The 18590-nt window shown below is 37.9% G+C and overlaps 3 protein-coding genes across 7 annotated transcripts; 1 reads left to right on the forward strand and 2 right to left on the reverse strand.

The window, feature by feature from the left end:
• Positions 1-1007: 1007 nt before the first annotated feature.
• On the forward strand, positions 1008-5596 carry LOC18098490 (FACT complex subunit SPT16). The gene is made up of 4 exons (XM_006382225.3): positions 1008-1120; positions 1282-1387; positions 1809-3122; positions 3347-5596. The coding sequence occupies exons 3-4, from the start codon at positions 1826-1828 to the stop codon at positions 5245-5247; spliced, it is 3198 nt and encodes a 1065-aa protein (XP_006382287.2). The 5' UTR covers positions 1008-1120; positions 1282-1387; positions 1809-1825; the 3' UTR covers positions 5248-5596.
• An 813-nt stretch (positions 5597-6409) lies between these two features.
• On the reverse strand, positions 6410-12884 carry LOC18098491 (FACT complex subunit SPT16-like). The gene is given in 5 exon segments (XM_024600586.2): positions 6410-7496; positions 8413-11802; positions 12227-12262; positions 12366-12484; positions 12633-12884. Coding segments are annotated over 2 exon segments (3366 nt in total). The 5' UTR covers positions 11733-11802; positions 12227-12262; positions 12366-12484; positions 12633-12884; the 3' UTR covers positions 6410-7450.
• Positions 12885-13641: 757 nt separating this feature from the next.
• LOC18098492 (shaggy-related protein kinase alpha) lies at positions 13642-18284 on the reverse strand. Of its 5 annotated transcripts, none has more exons than XM_006382228.3 (14): positions 18053-18254; positions 17328-17439; positions 17017-17191; positions 16830-16922; positions 16374-16433; positions 15979-16251; positions 15656-15730; positions 15326-15382; positions 15102-15242; positions 14962-15012; positions 14700-14795; positions 14523-14606; positions 14093-14195; positions 13642-13988 (listed from the first exon to the last, which is right to left on the reverse strand). In XM_006382228.3, exons 3-14 carry the CDS (start codon positions 17128-17130, stop codon positions 13906-13908), a joined length of 1230 nt encoding a protein of 409 aa, XP_006382290.1. In that variant the 5' UTR covers positions 17131-17191; positions 17328-17439; positions 18053-18254; the 3' UTR covers positions 13642-13905. The 5 variants fall into 5 exon arrangements, with proteins under 5 accessions (XP_006382290.1, XP_024457682.1, XP_024457681.1 ...); XM_024601914.2 differs by having other exon boundaries at positions 17017-17194; XM_024601913.2 differs by having other exon boundaries at positions 17017-17194; positions 17311-17439.
• Positions 18285-18590: the final 306 nt, after the last annotated feature.

The raw sequence follows: 18590 nt of genomic DNA on the forward strand, positions 1-18590 counted from the left end.
TATCTTGGATTAGGTTGTGATTATCTCTATTAATTATTTTCCAGCAATTATAACTCTTGTTAATCTCTACTAAATGGTCATAAATAACCAAGTTTCAAATAAAATATCACACATATTTCATAAACTTTTATGAATGATGAGCCTATCACGTACATAATATATTTATAGATACAAATCTATAATTGTTGCTTGGTGATTAAAAACAAAAAACAGATAAAATAACATATTTTGAAAGAATAAAAACTTATTTTAAAATTATTTCAAAAATATTTATTTTATATTTTTATTTTCATCTCCCATCTCTAATCAAATATATTTTTATTCGTTATTCAATCGAACATGAGATCACTCCACAATAAAACAAAATGTTGCCCAGGTTCAAAAAATGGCTCTCACCACATCAAACATGTTTTTATTTGTTTTTTAAGGGAATCACGACGTGGTGTTGCGTATTTTAAAATTATATTTTTAATTAAAAATATATTAAAATAATATTTTTTATAATTATTTTTTTATTTTTTACATAAATGTATTAAAAAAATACCTAAAAACATTATTTTTTATATTTTTTTTATATCAATGCAAGGTTAAAGATTTTTCTCTAATTAATTAGCTTGCTTTACTTGATCTAAAGCTTATACAATCTCGAAGTATGCCAACTAATCATACTTAATAGTGTAATTGTAAACAAATTTCTAAAATTACTCGTAACTATATTAACAACCCAATTAAAATCAATCACTCAAATTAACTAATCAACCTCTTCCCGCCCCAATTAACAATCACCGACCCGCCCTCCTTCAATTTCCCGCTATTTTTCTTTCCCTAAAACGACACCGTCACTCCCCTCCCTCTAATTCAGCTTTCAAAAACCACACTCCCCAAACTACCCCAATCACCCCCTCCACGTCCACCTTCAGATCAAGGGCACTCAAGTAACTCCGGTGCCCCATATAAATGGCATAAAATGTAATTTTCTGAACCCTCAAGCCTTAATAACAAACCCAAAACCCCCCCAATATATTTTCCCCTTGAAAGCTCGACGGCTCTATAAAAATTCATACTCTCTTCGCGCTCTCCAAAAATTTCTCAAATTTCTCCATTTCTTCGATCAATTTCTGTAATTTCTTCTTCTCCTCCTTTTCTCTTCATAATCTCCATTTTAAGCTAATTTTTAGGTTTTCTTCTTGGTTTATTTAATCGATTTCTCTGTTATTTAATCTTCACATTTTATGTTTTTGTGTTTCGTTTCAAAACCTAACCCTAATCTCTCTCTCACAGGGTTTTTGTTACATGAATTATAAGCCGAATTGGCCTCGGATTTTTTCTCTTTATTGATTGAAGATTGCTTGGTTCAAGTACTGCTGCTGCGAGGGATTTAACGAATGTGAGTTTTTTTATTATCTTTTTAGGGTTTGAATTCGATTTTTATTGGATTTGATATGGTTTTGAAGTTGGGGAAGTTGTGGTTTTGGATTTGGATTTTAGTTTGTTTGAGTGGAAATGGAAGTGGGTTAGTGTTATTTTGTGGTTATGGTGTGAAAATGGTAGGTGGTGAAGGAATTTAGGGTTTTGAAGAGAATCGAAGTTGAAATCGGGGATTCTTGGATGTGTTGATTGTTGGGTGTTGATTATTGAGGATGAAAAATTGGATTTTTGGCTTCTAATTTAGTGGTTTTTTTTATAAGTTTGTGAAACCCTAATTTGGGATTGGTTTTGTAATCTAATTTAAAGTTGGTTGAATATGTTTGTGATTGATGTTTGACTTTTTGCTATTTGTGTTGATTATTTGTTATATTTGGTTGTAGAGTTGTTGCAGTTAAAGATGGCTGATCAGAGGAATGGAAGTGGGCAGCCTTCAAATGCAGCAAGAAATGTATATGCTATTGATGTGGAGAAGTTTAAAACACGGCTCAAGGCATTTTATTCGAATTGGAATGAGAACAAGGCTGATTTATGGGGGTCTTCTGATGTTGTTGCTATAGCAACACCTCCGCCTTCTGAGGACTTGCGGTATCTGAAATCATCAGCTTTGAATATTTGGTTGCTTGGGTATGAGTTTCCAGAGACGGTAATGGTTTTTATGAAGAAGCAGATTCATTTCTTGTGTAGCCAGAAGAAGGCTTCTTTGCTTGAAGTTGTCAAAAAACCTGCTAGGGAAGTTGTGGGTGTTGATGTTGTGATGCATGTGAAGGCGAAGACGGACAATGGGACTGGTCTGATGGAAGCAATATTCCGTGCTATTCGTTCTCAATCAGGTGCTGATGGACAAGTTGCACCTGTTGTTGGACACATTGTGAGAGAGGCTCCTGAAGGAAATCTTTTGGAAACCTGGTCTGAGAAATTGAAGGGTGCAGGTTTTGAGCTTGCTGATGTAACTAATGGGTTGTCTGATTTGTTTGCTGTTAAGGATGCTGATGAGCTCATTAATGTGAAGAAAGCCGCTTTTTTGACTTTTAGTGTAATGAACAATATTGTGGTGCCGAAGCTTGAGAATGTTATTGATGAGGAGAAAAATATCACCCATTCTGCTTTGATGGATGAAGCAGAGAAGGCCATTTTAGACCCCACTAGAGCTAAGGCAAAGTTGAAGGCAGATAATGTTGATATATGCTACCCTCCCATATTTCAGAGTGGAGGGGAGTTTGATCTCAGGCCTAGTGCTGCAAGCAATGATGAGCCCCTGTATTATGATTCTGCCAGTGTAATTATAATTGCGGTGGGATCTCGATACAACAGTTACTGCTCCAATGTTGCCAGGACTTTAATGATAGATGCCACTCCTTTGCAGAGCAAGGCTTATGCTGTTCTTCTCAAGGCACAAGAAGCTGCTATCGGAGCACTGAAGCCCGGGAACAAACTCAGTGCTGCTTATCAAGCTGCCCTGTCAGTGGTTGAGAAGGAGGCTCCTGAATTGGTTCCAAATCTGAGCAAATCAGCTGGGACAGGCATGGGTCTTGAGTTTCGCGAGTCAGGACTGAATCTTAATGCCAAGAATGATCGAGCAGTGAAAGCTAAAATGGTTCTCAATGTGTCCCTTGGTTTTCAGAACTTGCAAAATCAGACTGATAATCCCAAGATTCGGAATTTCTCACTGTTGCTTGCAGATACTGTTATTGTCGGTAATCTCATTATCCTCTGCAACTTTTTCTTAATTTTCACCCTTTTGTATTTCTCAATTACTTATCAATTTCTATGGCAACGAGGAATGCATGTTTTCTCTTTTATTCATTTAAATTTCTTTTTCCTAATGTTATCTTATGAGCTATCATATTTACATCAAACAGGAATTATAATTATTTAAAAAAGTTTATTTCATTATTATCCAATGATCTGGACATTGCAGGTGATCAAAATCCAGATGTGGTGACTTCCAAGAGCTCAAAAGCTGTTAAGGATGTGGCTTACTCATTTAATGAAGGTGAGGAAGAAGAACAAAAACCTAAAGCTAGAGCTGAGGTGAATGGCGGGGAAAACTTGATGTCTAAGACAACATTGAGGTCAGATAACGGGGAGATCTCAAAGGAGGAGCTTCGGAGGCAGCACCAAGCAGAACTTGCCCGGCAGAAGAATGAAGAAACTGCCCGGCGACTTGCTGGTGGAGGAAGTGCTAATGGAGACAGTCGTGCTGCTTCAAAGACTTCAGCTGATTTGGTGGCATACAAGAATGTCAATGATATTCCTCCTGCTAGAGATCTAATGATTCAGATAGACCAGAAGAATGAGGCTGTGCTTTTGCCTATTTATGGGAGTATGGTGCCTTTCCATGTTTCCACAATCAGGACAGTTTCCAGCCAGCAGGATACCAACCGGACCTGTTACATTCGAATCATTTTTAATGTTCCTGGGACGGCTTTTAATCCACATGACTCCAACTCATTGAAGCACCAAGGAGCTATTTATCTGAAGGAGGTTTCTTTTCGTTCAAAGGATCCTAGGCATATAAGTGAAGTGGTACAGCTGATCAAGACACTTAGACGGCATGTTATGGCCAGGGAGTCAGAGAGGGCTGAGAGGGCAACCTTGGTTATGCAGGAGAAACTACAGCTTGCAGGGAATAGATTCAAGCCAATAAGGTTGACTGACCTTTGGATTCGTCCTGTTTTTGGTGGCCGTGGAAGAAAGTTGCCTGGTTCTCTTGAAGCCCATGTTAATGGGTTCCGATATTCTACAAGCAGAGCCGAGGAGCGTGTGGATATTATGTTTGCAAACATCAAACATGCATTTTTCCAGCCTGCAGAGAAGGAGATGATTACTCTCCTGCACTTCCATCTTCACAACCACATTATGGTGGGAAACAAGAAGACCAAGGATGTGCAGTTTTATGTTGAGGTGATGGATGTGGTCCAGACTTTGGGAGGTGGAAAAAGGTCTGCCTATGACCCAGATGAGATTGAAGAAGAGCAGCGGGAAAGAGAGAGGAAGAATAAGATCAATATGGATTTTCAGAGCTTTGTAAATCGGGTGAATGACCTTTGGGCCCAGCCCCAATTTAGTGGACTTGACCTTGAGTTTGATCAGCCTTTGAGAGAGCTTGGCTTCCATGGAGTGCCCCACAAGGTTACATCTTTCATCGTCCCCACTTCAAGCTGCCTGGTTGAGTTAGTTGAGACTCCTTTCCTTGTTGTCACCCTTAGTGAGATTGAGATTGTCAATTTGGAGAGAGTTGGGCTTGGACAGAAAAACTTTGACATGACCATTGTCTTCAAGGACTTCAAGCGTGATGTCCTCAGGATTGACTCTATTCCATCAACGGCACTTGATGGCATCAAAGAATGGCTTGACACAACAGACATCAAGTATTATGAGAGCAGGCTGAATCTTAACTGGCGACAGATACTGAAGACAATCACTGATGACCCACAGAGCTTCATTGATGACGGGGGGTGGGAATTTTTGAATTTGGAAGCTAGCGATTCAGATTCTGACAACTCAGAGGATTCAGACCAGGGTTACATACCATCAGATGCAGAACCTGACTCTGAGACGGAGGAGGAAGACTCTGATAGTGAATCACTTGTGGAGTCTGAGGACGATGAAGAGGATGATTCTGAGGAAGACTCTGAGGAAGAAAAGGGTAAGACATGGGAGGAGCTGGAGAGGGAAGCAAGCAATGCAGACAGGGAAAAGGGTGATGATTCAGACAGTGAGCAGGAGAGGAACAGAAGGAAAGCAAAGGCTTTTGGGAAGTCTCGAGCCCCTTCCAGACCCGCTCCTAGAATGCCCAAGCGCCCCAAGTTCCGATAGGTTTGATAGGAAACGTCAACGTTCCTTTTCTTGTTTATGTTTCTAGCAGGAAGCTGCAGCAGCTGCCTTAGAATGCAGGCCTCTAACCTGGGTTAGAACTATTGATAGTGGTAGTTTCTAAGATTTTGTTTTTATTTTAATCCATTGCCTTTTGGTCATTAAGTAGGAGTTTTGCTGGGAATGAGTCCCCTCCCTAACAACCTTAGCTGTTGCGTCACCACAATTGCGCTGTGTCATTAAAATCTTTGTTATTATTATCTTCGTCTGTGTTGTCCTTGTGTTCTTGTTCTTGTAATACCATAACGCACGATATGGAAATGTTGTTCAATACATATTTGTTGATATCCAATCATTATGCCTCATGGAATAGAAACATTTTCCAGTCACAACCCTCACTTCCATCTAGTGTTATTAAATCCGACCTTCAAGCTTGGGCCGAGTTATAAATGAAACTAAGTGGGAGAACTTTATAACTTTGCTTCCATCAAATTCAGGTTGACTAAGCAAGCTCATTGACTTGACTCCAAATTCAGGTCAGTTTTTAAATAAAATCCGGTGAGAATTAACTTGTGATCGGGTAACATATTGTTTCAACTCATAACCTGCTTATTCTATTTAAATTTTGATTTGACTTTTTTTTTTTCAAAACATTATTATTTTAGTTATTATTTTTTACAATCTTGAAATGATGTTGCATTAACTCACTTCACTCATGATTCATGGCTAGAATCTAATTAAGTTTAATAACTTTACTTGTATGTACGTGAACACAAGCAATCACCTCTACTTGTTATTGTTAAAGGAGGAAGTGCATTATCAATTATGGCTATTCTTACATTTGGTGCAAGTCATTACTAGAGAGAGAGTTTTGTATAATTTTGTAACCATTCATGGTTTCAGCTTAAGTCCAAGGGATACTTCGAATCTCGACAATAAATGATAGTAATGAATCTTTATGTGATTGCACGAGAGATAAAAGACATGTCAAAACTGTTATAGATTGTCTTTATATTCATTTCTTCAACCATAGATGTTTTTATCCTTTATGTAACTGTCACTTGTCACTTATATTCTTGGAATATGAACGAAATGCAACCTGTTAAATGGTACTCCTGGACAAAGGGATAATGGTCACCATTGGCGTAGGAACAAAACAGAGAAATGGAAATGGTTACCCAACAGAAGCCACCACCTTTTCATTTTCAATAGCCAAAATGGTTATTCTTTAAAAATATATAGAAAACCCATGCTGAGATCACATTAAACTTGAGGTTACTGACATCAGAAACAGGAAGGGCTGCAATATCAGCAGGATCCTCTTATAACCAAACTCTATCAACGTGAAGTCATGAGCTAATTAGCTAACTTGACTCGTGGTGCAGGGGCTGCAAGCAGAAAGTGAGACTCAAGATTCCCAGCAAGTGGCCATGTATATTGCAATCCTCCACTATTTGTCTAATCTCTGCAGTGTACTCACGGATAACAGCTGCACCATTGGAGGATAATCAATTCACAGATTCAGGCAGAGTGTCTTGAGCTAAATACAGCTCTAATCATGCAAGAACCCTTTGTATGCTTTGGTTCGGAATTTTGTATGCTTTGGTTCGGAATTTTCAAGTTGAGAAATCCTCGAAATTGAACATCACTGGTCTCTTCTGGATTCGGAGCTAAAGGATTCAGTCCGTAATTCAATAGCTGAGGAACACATCAGCCACAGGTTGGAGGCACATTAGCTCCCCTTTGTTTCAAAATTCTCTAACATTTGAGCAGGATGGATAGATGGTAGGCACTCCTCACTGAAAAACTTGCTGTCCTTAACTAAAATAGTGAATCAGGGTGAAGGACATAACTGAGAAGAATAGTCTTGGTGGCCTTAGCTGCTGTGCCTTGGGATATAGTATCTATCACTTCTCATTCCAACATTTAAGAACTTGCATCTTCATATCAAGCATGGAAACTCGAAAGAGAATCTGCTTGTAACTTGATCTGGCAGCCAATGGTCCTTTCAAATGCTGTCAGTCCACTACAATCCTCCCCACCAGACCATAATCCGGTAGTTGTTTAGCTTCAAAAATTCCGCACCATGGATAACTTGACCGATATCCTAGACTTGTGTGGCAGACCTTGGATGGTATCTGGGTTCGAAAGTGTGTGTCAGGAGTCTTCATGTATTCCAACCTTTTTTTGGCAAGGAGTGCCTGGGTTAAGAAGTTATAATTTCCAAAAACCCCAACCATCCCTTTTCTTTGCTGCATACATCTCATCACCATGGTTTAAACAGCAGAGAGAAGATGTAAGGAATTGATTTGGAAATCATACAATAAAAATTTAATGCAAAAATAATTTAACTATCCAAGCTAAGAGATACAGCGATTCATAATCATGGAAATGGTAAACCATAAAAGAAAGTAACACTTTAATCATCCCATATAAACAAAGAGAAAACTGAGGAAAAAAAGCCTTGAACAAATAAAGCCATACCCACCTCCGAAAACATGCACCTTGCTATTTCCTGTTTAGCATAGCGAAATAGACAATTTCATGGTGGATGATACATGGATCGAGATATGCAATAAAACTGTAGCTAAATAAGATAAACGAACTACTTTCAAAACAGAAGAAAGCTCCACACAATGGCAACCAATAACATGCTGATATGAAATTGAGCAGGTTTACACACAACATGCCCATCACCATCAATTGAATAGCACTCGCCATTTTGGCCATATGTGGTTAATATTCCCTCCATTGACATCAGTGACATTGGAGGAAACCAAAGAGTGGATGTGGAATTTGAAGATCCAAAAACAGCTTTACACATTCTAATTGATGAAATGGAAACGATTCTAGAGGGACATTCAAGTTAAAAACAAAAGGCAGAAAAAAGATATGAAAACATTTCTCTCTGATTTCTAATTCCACTATTTTACAAGTAAACAATTGGTTATGACCCTGAGTTTCAAAGCTACTTTACAAGTAAAGAGTATAATTTCAACCAGTTTGTCCAACATGCATATAAAAAAACACCACCAAAAAAACAAAAAGGAGAAAATTCCAAAACATCTGCTTCCCTGCAAGAGATTATTCTGGCTAGTGCAACTATTATCTGTAGATGCTGCAGGTGCTAGTTTAATAAAGCATAGGGGTATAGACACCTTTGGTCACCTTAGTTTGGGCCTCTTGGGAAGACTGCCACTCACATTTCTTCTATCAGGTGGTCGAACTAGCGGTCGAGCTGGGGGTCGAGCCGGCGGTCGAGCCGGGGGTCGAGCCGGTGGTCGAGCTGGCAGTCGAGCTGGTGGTCGAGTGGGTGGTCGAGCTGGCTCTCGAGACTTACCAAGTGCCTTGATCTTCCTTCTTTTTCTCTCCTCTTCGCTATCTGAATCATTCCCCTTCTCCCTGTCAGCATAACTAGCTTCTCTCTCCAACTCTTCCCATGTCTTTCCTTCTTCCTCCTCTGAATCTTCCTCAGAGTCCTCTTCCTCATCATCCTCGGACTCCACCAAAGACTCACTGTCATCATCTTCATCATCGGAACCTGAATCAGATTGCACATCTGAAGGCACATACCCTTGGTCCGAGTCCACTGAGTTTTCAGAATCTGAATCACTAACTTCCATGTTTAAAAATTCCCACCCACCATCCTCTATGAATTTTTCCGGATCATCAGTGATAGTTTTCAGTATAGGCCGCCAGTTCAGATTTAATCTACTCTCATAATACTTGAGGTCAGTCGTGTTTAGCCACTCCTTTATGCCATCTAGTGACGTAGAGGGGATAGAGTCTATCCGTAGGACATCCCGTTTGAAGTCCTTGAAGACAACAGTCATATCAAAATTCTTCTGTCCAAGGCCAACTCTCTCCAGGTTAACTATTTCAATCTCACTCAGAGTTATAACCACACAAGGAGTCTCTATCAGCTCAACCAAGCAACTCGATGTCGGAACTATGAAGGCTGAAACTTTATGGGGAACCCCATGGAACCCAAGCTCTCTTAAAGGCTGATCAAACTCAAGGTCAAGTGCTTTAAATTGAGGTTGGCCCCATACATCATTCACCCGGTTCACAAAGTTCTGGAAGTCCATGTTAATTTTATTCTTCCGATCCCTCTCACGTTGTTCCTCCTCAATCTCGTCAGGGTCATAGGCTGATCTTTTCCCCCCTCCAATTGTCTGGACCACATCAATCACCTCAATATAAAATTGCACATCCTTGGTCTTTTTGTTCCCCACCATTATGTGATTATGCAAATGAAAGTGCACGAGAGTAATCATTTCCTTCTCTGCTGGCTGAAAGAATGCATGCTTGATGTTACCAAACATTACATCAACACGTTCATCAGGCCGTGAAGTTGAATAGCGAAAGCCATTTGCGTGGGCTTCAAGTGAGCCAGTCAATTTTCTTCCACGACCACCAAAAGGAGGACGAACCCATAGATCTAACAATTTTATTGGCTTGAATTTGGTAGAAGATAGCTGAAGCTTTTCCTGACTAACTAAGGTCGCCCTCTCAGCTCTCTCAGATTCTCTAGAAGTAACCTGCCGACGTAGGGTTTTAATCTGCTGTACCACTTCACTTATATGTCTAGAGTCCTTTGAACGAAATGAAACCTCCTTTAAATATATAGACCCTTGAAACTTAAGGGAATTTGCATCATGAGGGCTGAAAGGGGTGCCAGGCACATTAAATATTATTCGTATGTAGCAAGTTCAGTTACCATCCTGCTGACTAGACACGCTCTTCACAGTGGCGACATGGAAAGGAACCATACTTCCATGAATTGGTAATATTATGGCTTCATTCTTTTGGTCAACCTGAATCATAAACTCCCGAGGAGGGGGCAGATCATTGACATTCTTATACGCAACCAAATCACCAATTGTCTTTGCACCACCTCGATTATCTGTTGCACTTGAACCCCCACCAGCAAGCCTCCTAGCAGTCTCTTCATTCTTCTGGCGGGCAAGCTCTGCCTGGTGCTGCCTTCGTAGCTCCTCCTTTGACATTTCATGGTTGTCTGACCTAAGTGTTGCCTTAGACAAGATGGTCTTACTCCCTCTAAGTTCAGGCTTGACTTTTGGCTGATCTTCTTCCTGATCGTCCTCATTGAATGAGTATGCCACATCTTTAACAGCTTTAGTACTCTTTGAAGTCACCACATCTGGAATCTTCTCACCAACAATCACTGTATCTGCCAGCAAGACAGAATACTTCTGGGTCTTTGGGTTTTTGGTCTCTGCCTGCAAGTTCTGAAAGCCAAGAGACACATTGAAAACCATTCCTTGTCTCAGAGTTCGATCATTCTTGGAATTAAGACTTAGCCCTGACTCACGAAACTCAAGGCCAATTCCAGTTCCTGCAGTTTTGGTCAAGTTTGCAATTAATTCAGGAGCATCCTTCTCAACCACAGAGAGTGCTGCTTGATACACAGCACTAATCTTGTTCCCAGACTTCAATTCACTGATTGCTGCTTCATGGGCCTTAAGGAGGACCTCATATGCCTTGCTCTGCAACGGATTGGCATCAATCAGAAAAGTTCTTGCAATGTTTGAGCAGTAGCTGTTGTATCTAGAACCAATTGCACATATGATCACACTAGTAGAGTCATAGTAGAGGTTCTCATCATTGCTTGCAGCACTCGGTTTCAGATCAAACTCTAATCCACTCTGAAAAATTGGAGGATAGCATATATCAACATTCTCTGCCTTCAGCTTTACCTTAATTCTTGCAGGTTCCAATATTGCCTTCTCTGTGTCATCCATCAATGAAGAATGGGAGATCTTCTTCTCCTCATCAATGACTTTTTCAAGCTTTGGCACCACAAACTGCTTCATCACTGAAGCAGTCAAGAAAGCTGCTTTCCTTACATTTGTAAGCTCAATACTGTCTTTGACAGCAAATAAGTCAGAGAACCCATTTGTTACATCACTTAGCTCACAATTAGCATTCTTTAGTTTCTCATCCCATGTTTCCAAAAGCTTCCCTTCAGGACTTTCTCTAGCTATATGTCCAATGACAGGAGTATCATGACCATTGGAGTTTGACTGAGCATGGACTGCATGAAAAATGATATCCATCAAACCACTTCCATCGTCACTTTTGGTCTTCACATGTATCACAACTTCAAGACCCACAGCCTCTTTGGCAGACTTCTTAACAACCTCAAGCAAAGAAGCCTTTTTCTGGCTACACAAGAAATGGATCTGCTTCTTCAGGAAGACCATAATTGTCTCTGGGAACTCATATCCAACCAACCAAATATTCAGTGCTGATGACTTCAGATACCGGAGATCCTCTGAAGCTGGAGGCGTTGCTATGGCAAGAACATCAGAAGCACCCCATAGGTCATTATGGTGTTCCTTCCAATGTGAATATAACAAGTTCAAGCGCTTAGTGAAGTTATCCAAATCTATCGCATATGGACTGACAGCTCCTGAAGGCTTCCCATTTGAGGATTTTGCATTAGCATTCCTACTTTCAGCCATCGCATGTAGTTCAAATACAGATCTTGATTTGTCAACAACTGAGCAAGTTGCGCCTAATGATCAGCAAAAACTGTGATAAATAACAAATAACCCATCAGTTCTCTTCGTTCTCTCCATATGGCAAAAGTTTGATCTGGATACGCTTTTATTAGCCATGATCAACAATTTTCAAAATCAGAAGACCAGCAAAATATTACCGAGAAACTTGAACAATGACAACTTCCAAAGTTGCAAAAATTTAAAAACTGTTCTAAATCTCGATGCCCTGGATTAAAGAGCTATCAGATCTTAATTCATAAACTACATTTGATGCATCTCCTTTGCACATCTTAGTCTGTTCAATTCGATAAAGACCTTATTTTGGAATTTAAGTTTATAGTTTAAGCCTATCCATTCCCAGAAAAGGAAAGATCATAAATTCAAATTTTTACAGTCCCCTTTTTACTTCCATTCATTTTGTCAGAATCCAAACACAGAAATGGATTAGAGCTTACAATTCTCTGTCTTCCCTTAGCAGAAGCAAGGCATTCCTGCACTCATAAATCAAAAAGAAAAAACAAATCTTTGTTAAAACTTCACATCCTCAAAAATCCATTGATCAAACTAGTAATCAAAGAAGGATCGATCCATTACCTCCTATATCTGAAAAGTCTCAAATGAACCTCACTTCAGTAACAAGGAACCATGCATCTAATAAAAAAGCCATCAAATCTCAACTTCTGCAATCAAGAATTCTTGATCCTTAGAACCAGCTACACAGACCCACAAAATAAATAAATAAATAAAAAAAGGTCAGAATTTGGAGCTTAATCTGGTGCTTGAATTCATTGAATTATGAAAAAACAAAGAAAACCCAGATAGATAAAAGATTAAAATTAAAAGATTACAACTTGTAGGTACCTATGGTATGTTTATCTTATGATTCAAAAGGTAACAGGTTGAGGTCAAAGGTGTGAACTTTTTGAAAGAAATGGATGATGATGATGATGAAACTGACTTTTTATCAACTTTGAATGGATTGCTCCAACATGAAGGATTTGGAGGTATAGAGAGTGTGATTAATGGATGACAGTTACAATAAGGAATGATTAAAGATGAACAACAGAGGAGATGAGGAGGAGCTAAAGAAGCCAAAAGGGTCATCATCAATCAGTTCTCTAGTGGAAAATGAATATTTATATGTAAGGTAAAATCTGGTTGATTTTTTTACCTTATTTCATTTTTGGTTTTTATTATATGTACAGAACAAAAACAAATTGTCTGATGTATAAAAAAATAAAAGCATATTTAATTAAAAAACCTGAAACAAAATAAAATAAATATGTTTTAAAATAATTTTTTATATTCTTAAAACAGAAAACATAAAAAAAATATCCTCTTTATTTTCAGTTTTTATTTCAGAACAATAAAATCTATCTCCAAATGATTTTAAAACAATTTTTTATATTTTTAAAATAAAACATACAAAAAAAAACATATCGTTGATGATACGGTGCAGTGTATTTTAACTTACTGATGTTTTTATAATTTTTTTTATTTTTAGCATTAATACAACAGAATTATATTAAAAAAAATTAGTTAAATATTTTTCAAAAAACAAGAAGTTTAAAACACCACTGAGCATTAATCTTCTAGATTAAAATCAATTTATAAGGTTGGTTTAAGTTTCAATCTCACATTCATCTTCAAAATAGATGAAAATCTAGCATGTTATACGGATGATAGTAAGGTTTACTCTAAATCCATTCAAAGTTTTTACTCAGCAATTTTGGTTATACGGGTCTAAACGCGTTATGGATGAACAGTTTGCATTCAATTCCCAGGAACCATGTTCAAGAGCAAACCACAACAAACAATGAGGGAGAGCTACAACGACAGACGAGAGAACCAATTGAACTGCCAGGCCCAATTCAGGAACACTAAATCACATTTGATCTTTAGCTGTTTAGGAACATTACAATATTCTGTGATACAGGAACAAGGTACACGGGAAATCAGACCACCCATGGAGGCTAGGGCAAACATCAAGTAGCATGTCTCTAAATCTGCGTTTACATAATAGAATAATAGGATACAACAAAGATACATAGAGAACCAAACATCATAGATAAGGTAGAACAATTATAGCTTCCAGTTCGGGACATCACTCAGCTCGGTTTCTTACACAATAAAATCATAAACCGAGAAAGGGGCATTGCTTTCTTGCATGCTCGGGTATCAATTTGACCAGTGTCTCCACTGAAACTCCCTTCAATTCTAGTTGGAACAGCAGCAGTAGAAACAACAGATGGTAAGCATCATGATTAATGGATAATAAACTGCAGTTCATGAAAACGATTTCCTCTATAATAATTTCATACCATGAGATTTGAAGTTAAATAACGGTGGGAGGAAACGCCCATTTGGCAGGCGGGTGTTTTGATCACGGAGCTCGTCAAAAAAGGGATGTGTCAAGGCATCCAGCTGCAACCAAAGTAAATAGTAGTAAAAAAAATTTAATCAAACAAAGAATTAAACAAGCCCAGAGGACATGATTGCAATAAGCACATAACATGGTCAGTTTCTATAATAAACATTAGGTAAAAGCATCTAAATTGAGTAATTGATTAACATCAAACAATAACCAACTCCATATTTAAATGACAGTTTAATGCAGCTGTTAGGCCTTCAAAGTCAAATAGCAACATGTAATTCTTGGGAAAGAAACAACGACATTCAAAGAAGGTTATGGTGAATTCACAAAAATTATAGAATCAAAGGAACCATAACCTAGTCCAGAAAAATACTCACAGCAGTGCACCGTAGGTTAGGGGAGTATTGCAGTAATCTAGAAACCAGATCAACTGCTTCAGGAGGCATGCGCTTGTGGAAAATCTAAAAGTGAAACCAACAGGAGTTCATGGGTGGTAAGAGTCATAAGAATGCAATAACACAAACCATGAAACATTCATCTAGAATTGCTAATACCTTGTGCCAAGGATGAGCTTTAATCTGGGGGAATTTGTACTCTGTATAATTCGGGTTCATGCATTTAATTTCCTCCCTTGTTGGAGTACCCAAAACCTGGAAAATAATGGCATTTTATGAATTAAAATAAATCAACGATAAAGTAGGTCCCAACAGAAACACACATTTTACCAAAGTGTAGACAAAGCCTTTTAATGTGAGTAAAAAGCTAAACTTAATAATGCCTAGACAGCTATTAAAAGGTTCAGGATACTAAATTTACCTTGATAATCTCCACAAGCTGGTCGACTCCACTCTCACCAGGAAAAAGAGGCTGACAGAATCGATACATTTATTAAGCTTGTCGTGGAGATCATTTATGTAAAACAAATCAAATACACCTTGTCCACAAAAGCTTCCTACCTGTCCAAGCAATAGCTCAGCAAGGACACAGCCAACAGACCAGATGTCAATAGCTGTCGTGTATTCAGTTGCTCCAAATATAAGTTCAGGTGCTCTGTAATACCTAGAGCAGATATAAGATATATTTGGCTCCCCTTTTACCTGTCAGAAGAAACAGCATCCCACTAAAAATAAAAGCAAACATAAACACCAAAGAGACAAAAATACCAAGGAGCAAAGCATACCAAGACTTTTGCACTTCCAAAATCACACAATTTAACCTGATGCGTATGAGGATTCACCTGCATCAAGAAAAAAATTGAAGATAACTTTTAAAAAAATTCTGACATGGAATAAGAGACCTTGTAAACAACACAAAGATTGTGTCCTCCAATAAAAAAGGATAACCACTTCATTTGTGCAAATCAAAGCCAAATATTTATAGTTTTTTTTTTTTTTTGTCAGAGATTTAAATTTCAGAGAAGTGAGACCCTTATGAGAAGACATATTTCTATATTTTTATCACAATTAAACATATACAGGTATATGCCTAAAAAATGCACACGAACTCTTACCAAAAGGTTTTGAGGTTTAATATCACGATGACAAACTCCAATTGCACGGTGGATGTATGACAATGCCCTAAATATCTGCCAAGAATCAACACGTTAATACCTTACCAATGTTCCTGATAAACAATACCTCCAAGAAGATACTGTTCCGTGCATTGAGGTAAAAACTCTAGCTGCCTTGGGAGAAAGAAATAACAAAGTAATGGATATAAAATGCCAAAAAAAAGATGGAAAGAAAGAAAATGGATCCACAAGAACTAGGTCATCTAAACTGTAACTTAAGAGAAGACCATTGTAAAACCCAATTCAATTGATCAGCTCCATACCTGATACGTATAAAGTTTGACATATATTAGTGGCATCTTCTGATTCAACTTGCTATAGTGTTTAATCACACGATGAACAGTTTCCGGGACATACTCGAGAACCAGATTAAGGTAAAGCTCATCCTTCTCAGTTGTCGAAAAGAAGCAATGCTTTAAAGAGACAACATTCGGATGGTCAAGAAGACGCATGGTTTGCAGCTCACGGTTCTTATACCTCTTATCTTGAAGAACTTTCTTTATAGCAACAGTTTCACCAGTCTCTAAGCATTTTGCCTAAAGCCAAAATTGCAAAGGCAAAATGGAAACATGAACACTTGGTGAGAAAGTCTGGAAAGGAAGTAACATTACACTATTGATGAACATTCAGCAAAACACTAATGTCTAAAACAGCATACCTGGAAAACAACCCCAAATGAACCATGCCCAACAACACGCTCAGCCATGTAACTTATAGTCTGCATGGTTTAAATGGAAGAAAAACATATTAACTAGGAATAAAAGAAGCATAATACAACAAAGTGAATGGGACATGCCCTGATAGACAAACCAAATAGCTGGTTCACTGTCTTTAATTAGAAATGGAGAAGAATGTCTTAGAATGGGATGGGTTATGCGGTGAAGTTATGGTAAAATCATGGCACTTGGAGGATAACAGTAAATATCAATGTATGGAGAAACCATTATGGAATTCTCCTAATCGTATCTGTTGAGGCTTCGATAATAACAAGGTGAATAATGGGAGGAAATGGTGCCAGTTGTTTAAATCAGGTTACATCCTGAGGACTACCCCTCAAACTGCAAGGGGATTTTGACTTGCTAGAAGATATGAAGAAAAAAGACAACAATTATACCTGCTTTGGCTGGCCATTTCTACCACCAATTGTTGTTACTATAATATGACCTGTCTCTGTACCATTACCATCCACCACTGTTGCCTCCATTTCCTGAAAAGCATACCTGAGTGAGTGACTGCATCCGAAATCCACTAAAAACAACAAAAAGAGGCATAAACCAACGACAAGGAGCTGATTGCCATACTTTGTCATCTCTAATTTTCATGTCATTCATTTCCTCAGGTAACTTATCCACACCAGCATTATGGGCACTAGCTTCTCTTAATCCCGAAGAAGGTGCCACGCCCACAGAACCCATTTGTTAGACAAGAACAAATTATTCTGTCTTACTCTTGAACTTCAATGCAATTACACATTACCTGCTGGAACGGAGAAGGTTAAAAATCTCAGAAGACAGATTTAGTTGCATCAAAATACATATAAAATACATTCATTGATTCTCCACAACGTGCAGTAACAGAACTAAACCAAAACCCACAAAAGGAAAGCTAGTACTCCAACAAAAACTCGGACTCCAAAGTTTATCCAATTCACAGCTTAAAAATCAATGACCGGTGACCATACATAGCACAACCAACAGATCAAGTCAGGCTCTATAATGAAATTCCTGCACAAAGTTCAAAATCAAAATGCTCAAACACCAACACAATAGAACACAAAGACACAAGAGCTCTGTAAATTCCCACAAAACAGCAGTAAATCAAGTTTTCTGGACAAGTTTTTTGCCATCAAAGTCAAGCACTTTCGCCACAAATCACCCCAGATGAATAAATTAAAACATTAAAAAATAATGACATGCAAAATGGAACCTGAAAAAGGTGTTTTGATCTACATAAGACATAACTAACTAAAAAATTACAATAGCTCAAACAAAGTCCACAACTTTCAATCTAAGATCTAACAACGAAAACAAACAAATCCTCCCAACAAAATTCCCAAGACAGAACTTTTAAAATATAATCAAAACCCATAAACATAAAAAAAATTATTCAAGCTCCCAAAGAACATAAAAAAAAAAATAGAGCCCAGATGCAAAACTCAAAACTTTAACAAGATCCAAGACAACCCATCACAATTTGATCCAAAACCAAGAAACCCCGGGAGCCAAGACACACAATCTATGTCAAAAAAACCCAAAAAGTCTCAATCTTTTCACGCTTAAATAAAAAAGATGCCAATTTTTGAATAAAAAGAGAAACAGAGAGAATAAGAAAACATACCAATTAAGCCGGAAAAAATCCTGGGTATTAAAGAAGATGCCGTTTTGAAGGTGGAGATGAGGAAGAGGAGCTGAGGATCAGACAGTGGAGAGAGAAGGTGGGGAAGACAGATCCATTTTTGTGGGCAATAACACAACAAGCTGCCTTCCAATACAATACACAAAAGAAAGTGCTTTCTTTCTCTCTTTCTCTTTTGTTTTTGTCCTCCTTTTTTTTAATTTTTAATTTTTTAAGGTGTGCTAATGTGCTTGTGTCAGTCCATTAGGTTTAGGTTTAGGTTTAGTTAGGGGTTTTTTTTTTTTATCAATTTGAACTGAAATGATAATATGAAAAAAAAATATTTATTGTATAATTAATATACTTTAAGAATAAAGACAGCTATTTATAGAAAAAAATAATAATAATGAAGACTGAAGAGTTGTTATAGCATGATTAAGGTTTGGGTCGGTACATGAAATAAAATACTTTAAGAATAAAAACAACTATATATATTTTTTAAATATATCTTTTTAAATTGTTTTTATTTTACTAATATATG

Source organism: Populus trichocarpa, chromosome 5 (assembly GCF_000002775.5).
Source record: "Populus trichocarpa isolate Nisqually-1 chromosome 5, P.trichocarpa_v4.1, whole genome shotgun sequence".
In the NCBI taxonomy this organism is placed as follows: Eukaryota; Viridiplantae; Streptophyta; class Magnoliopsida; order Malpighiales; family Salicaceae; genus Populus; species Populus trichocarpa.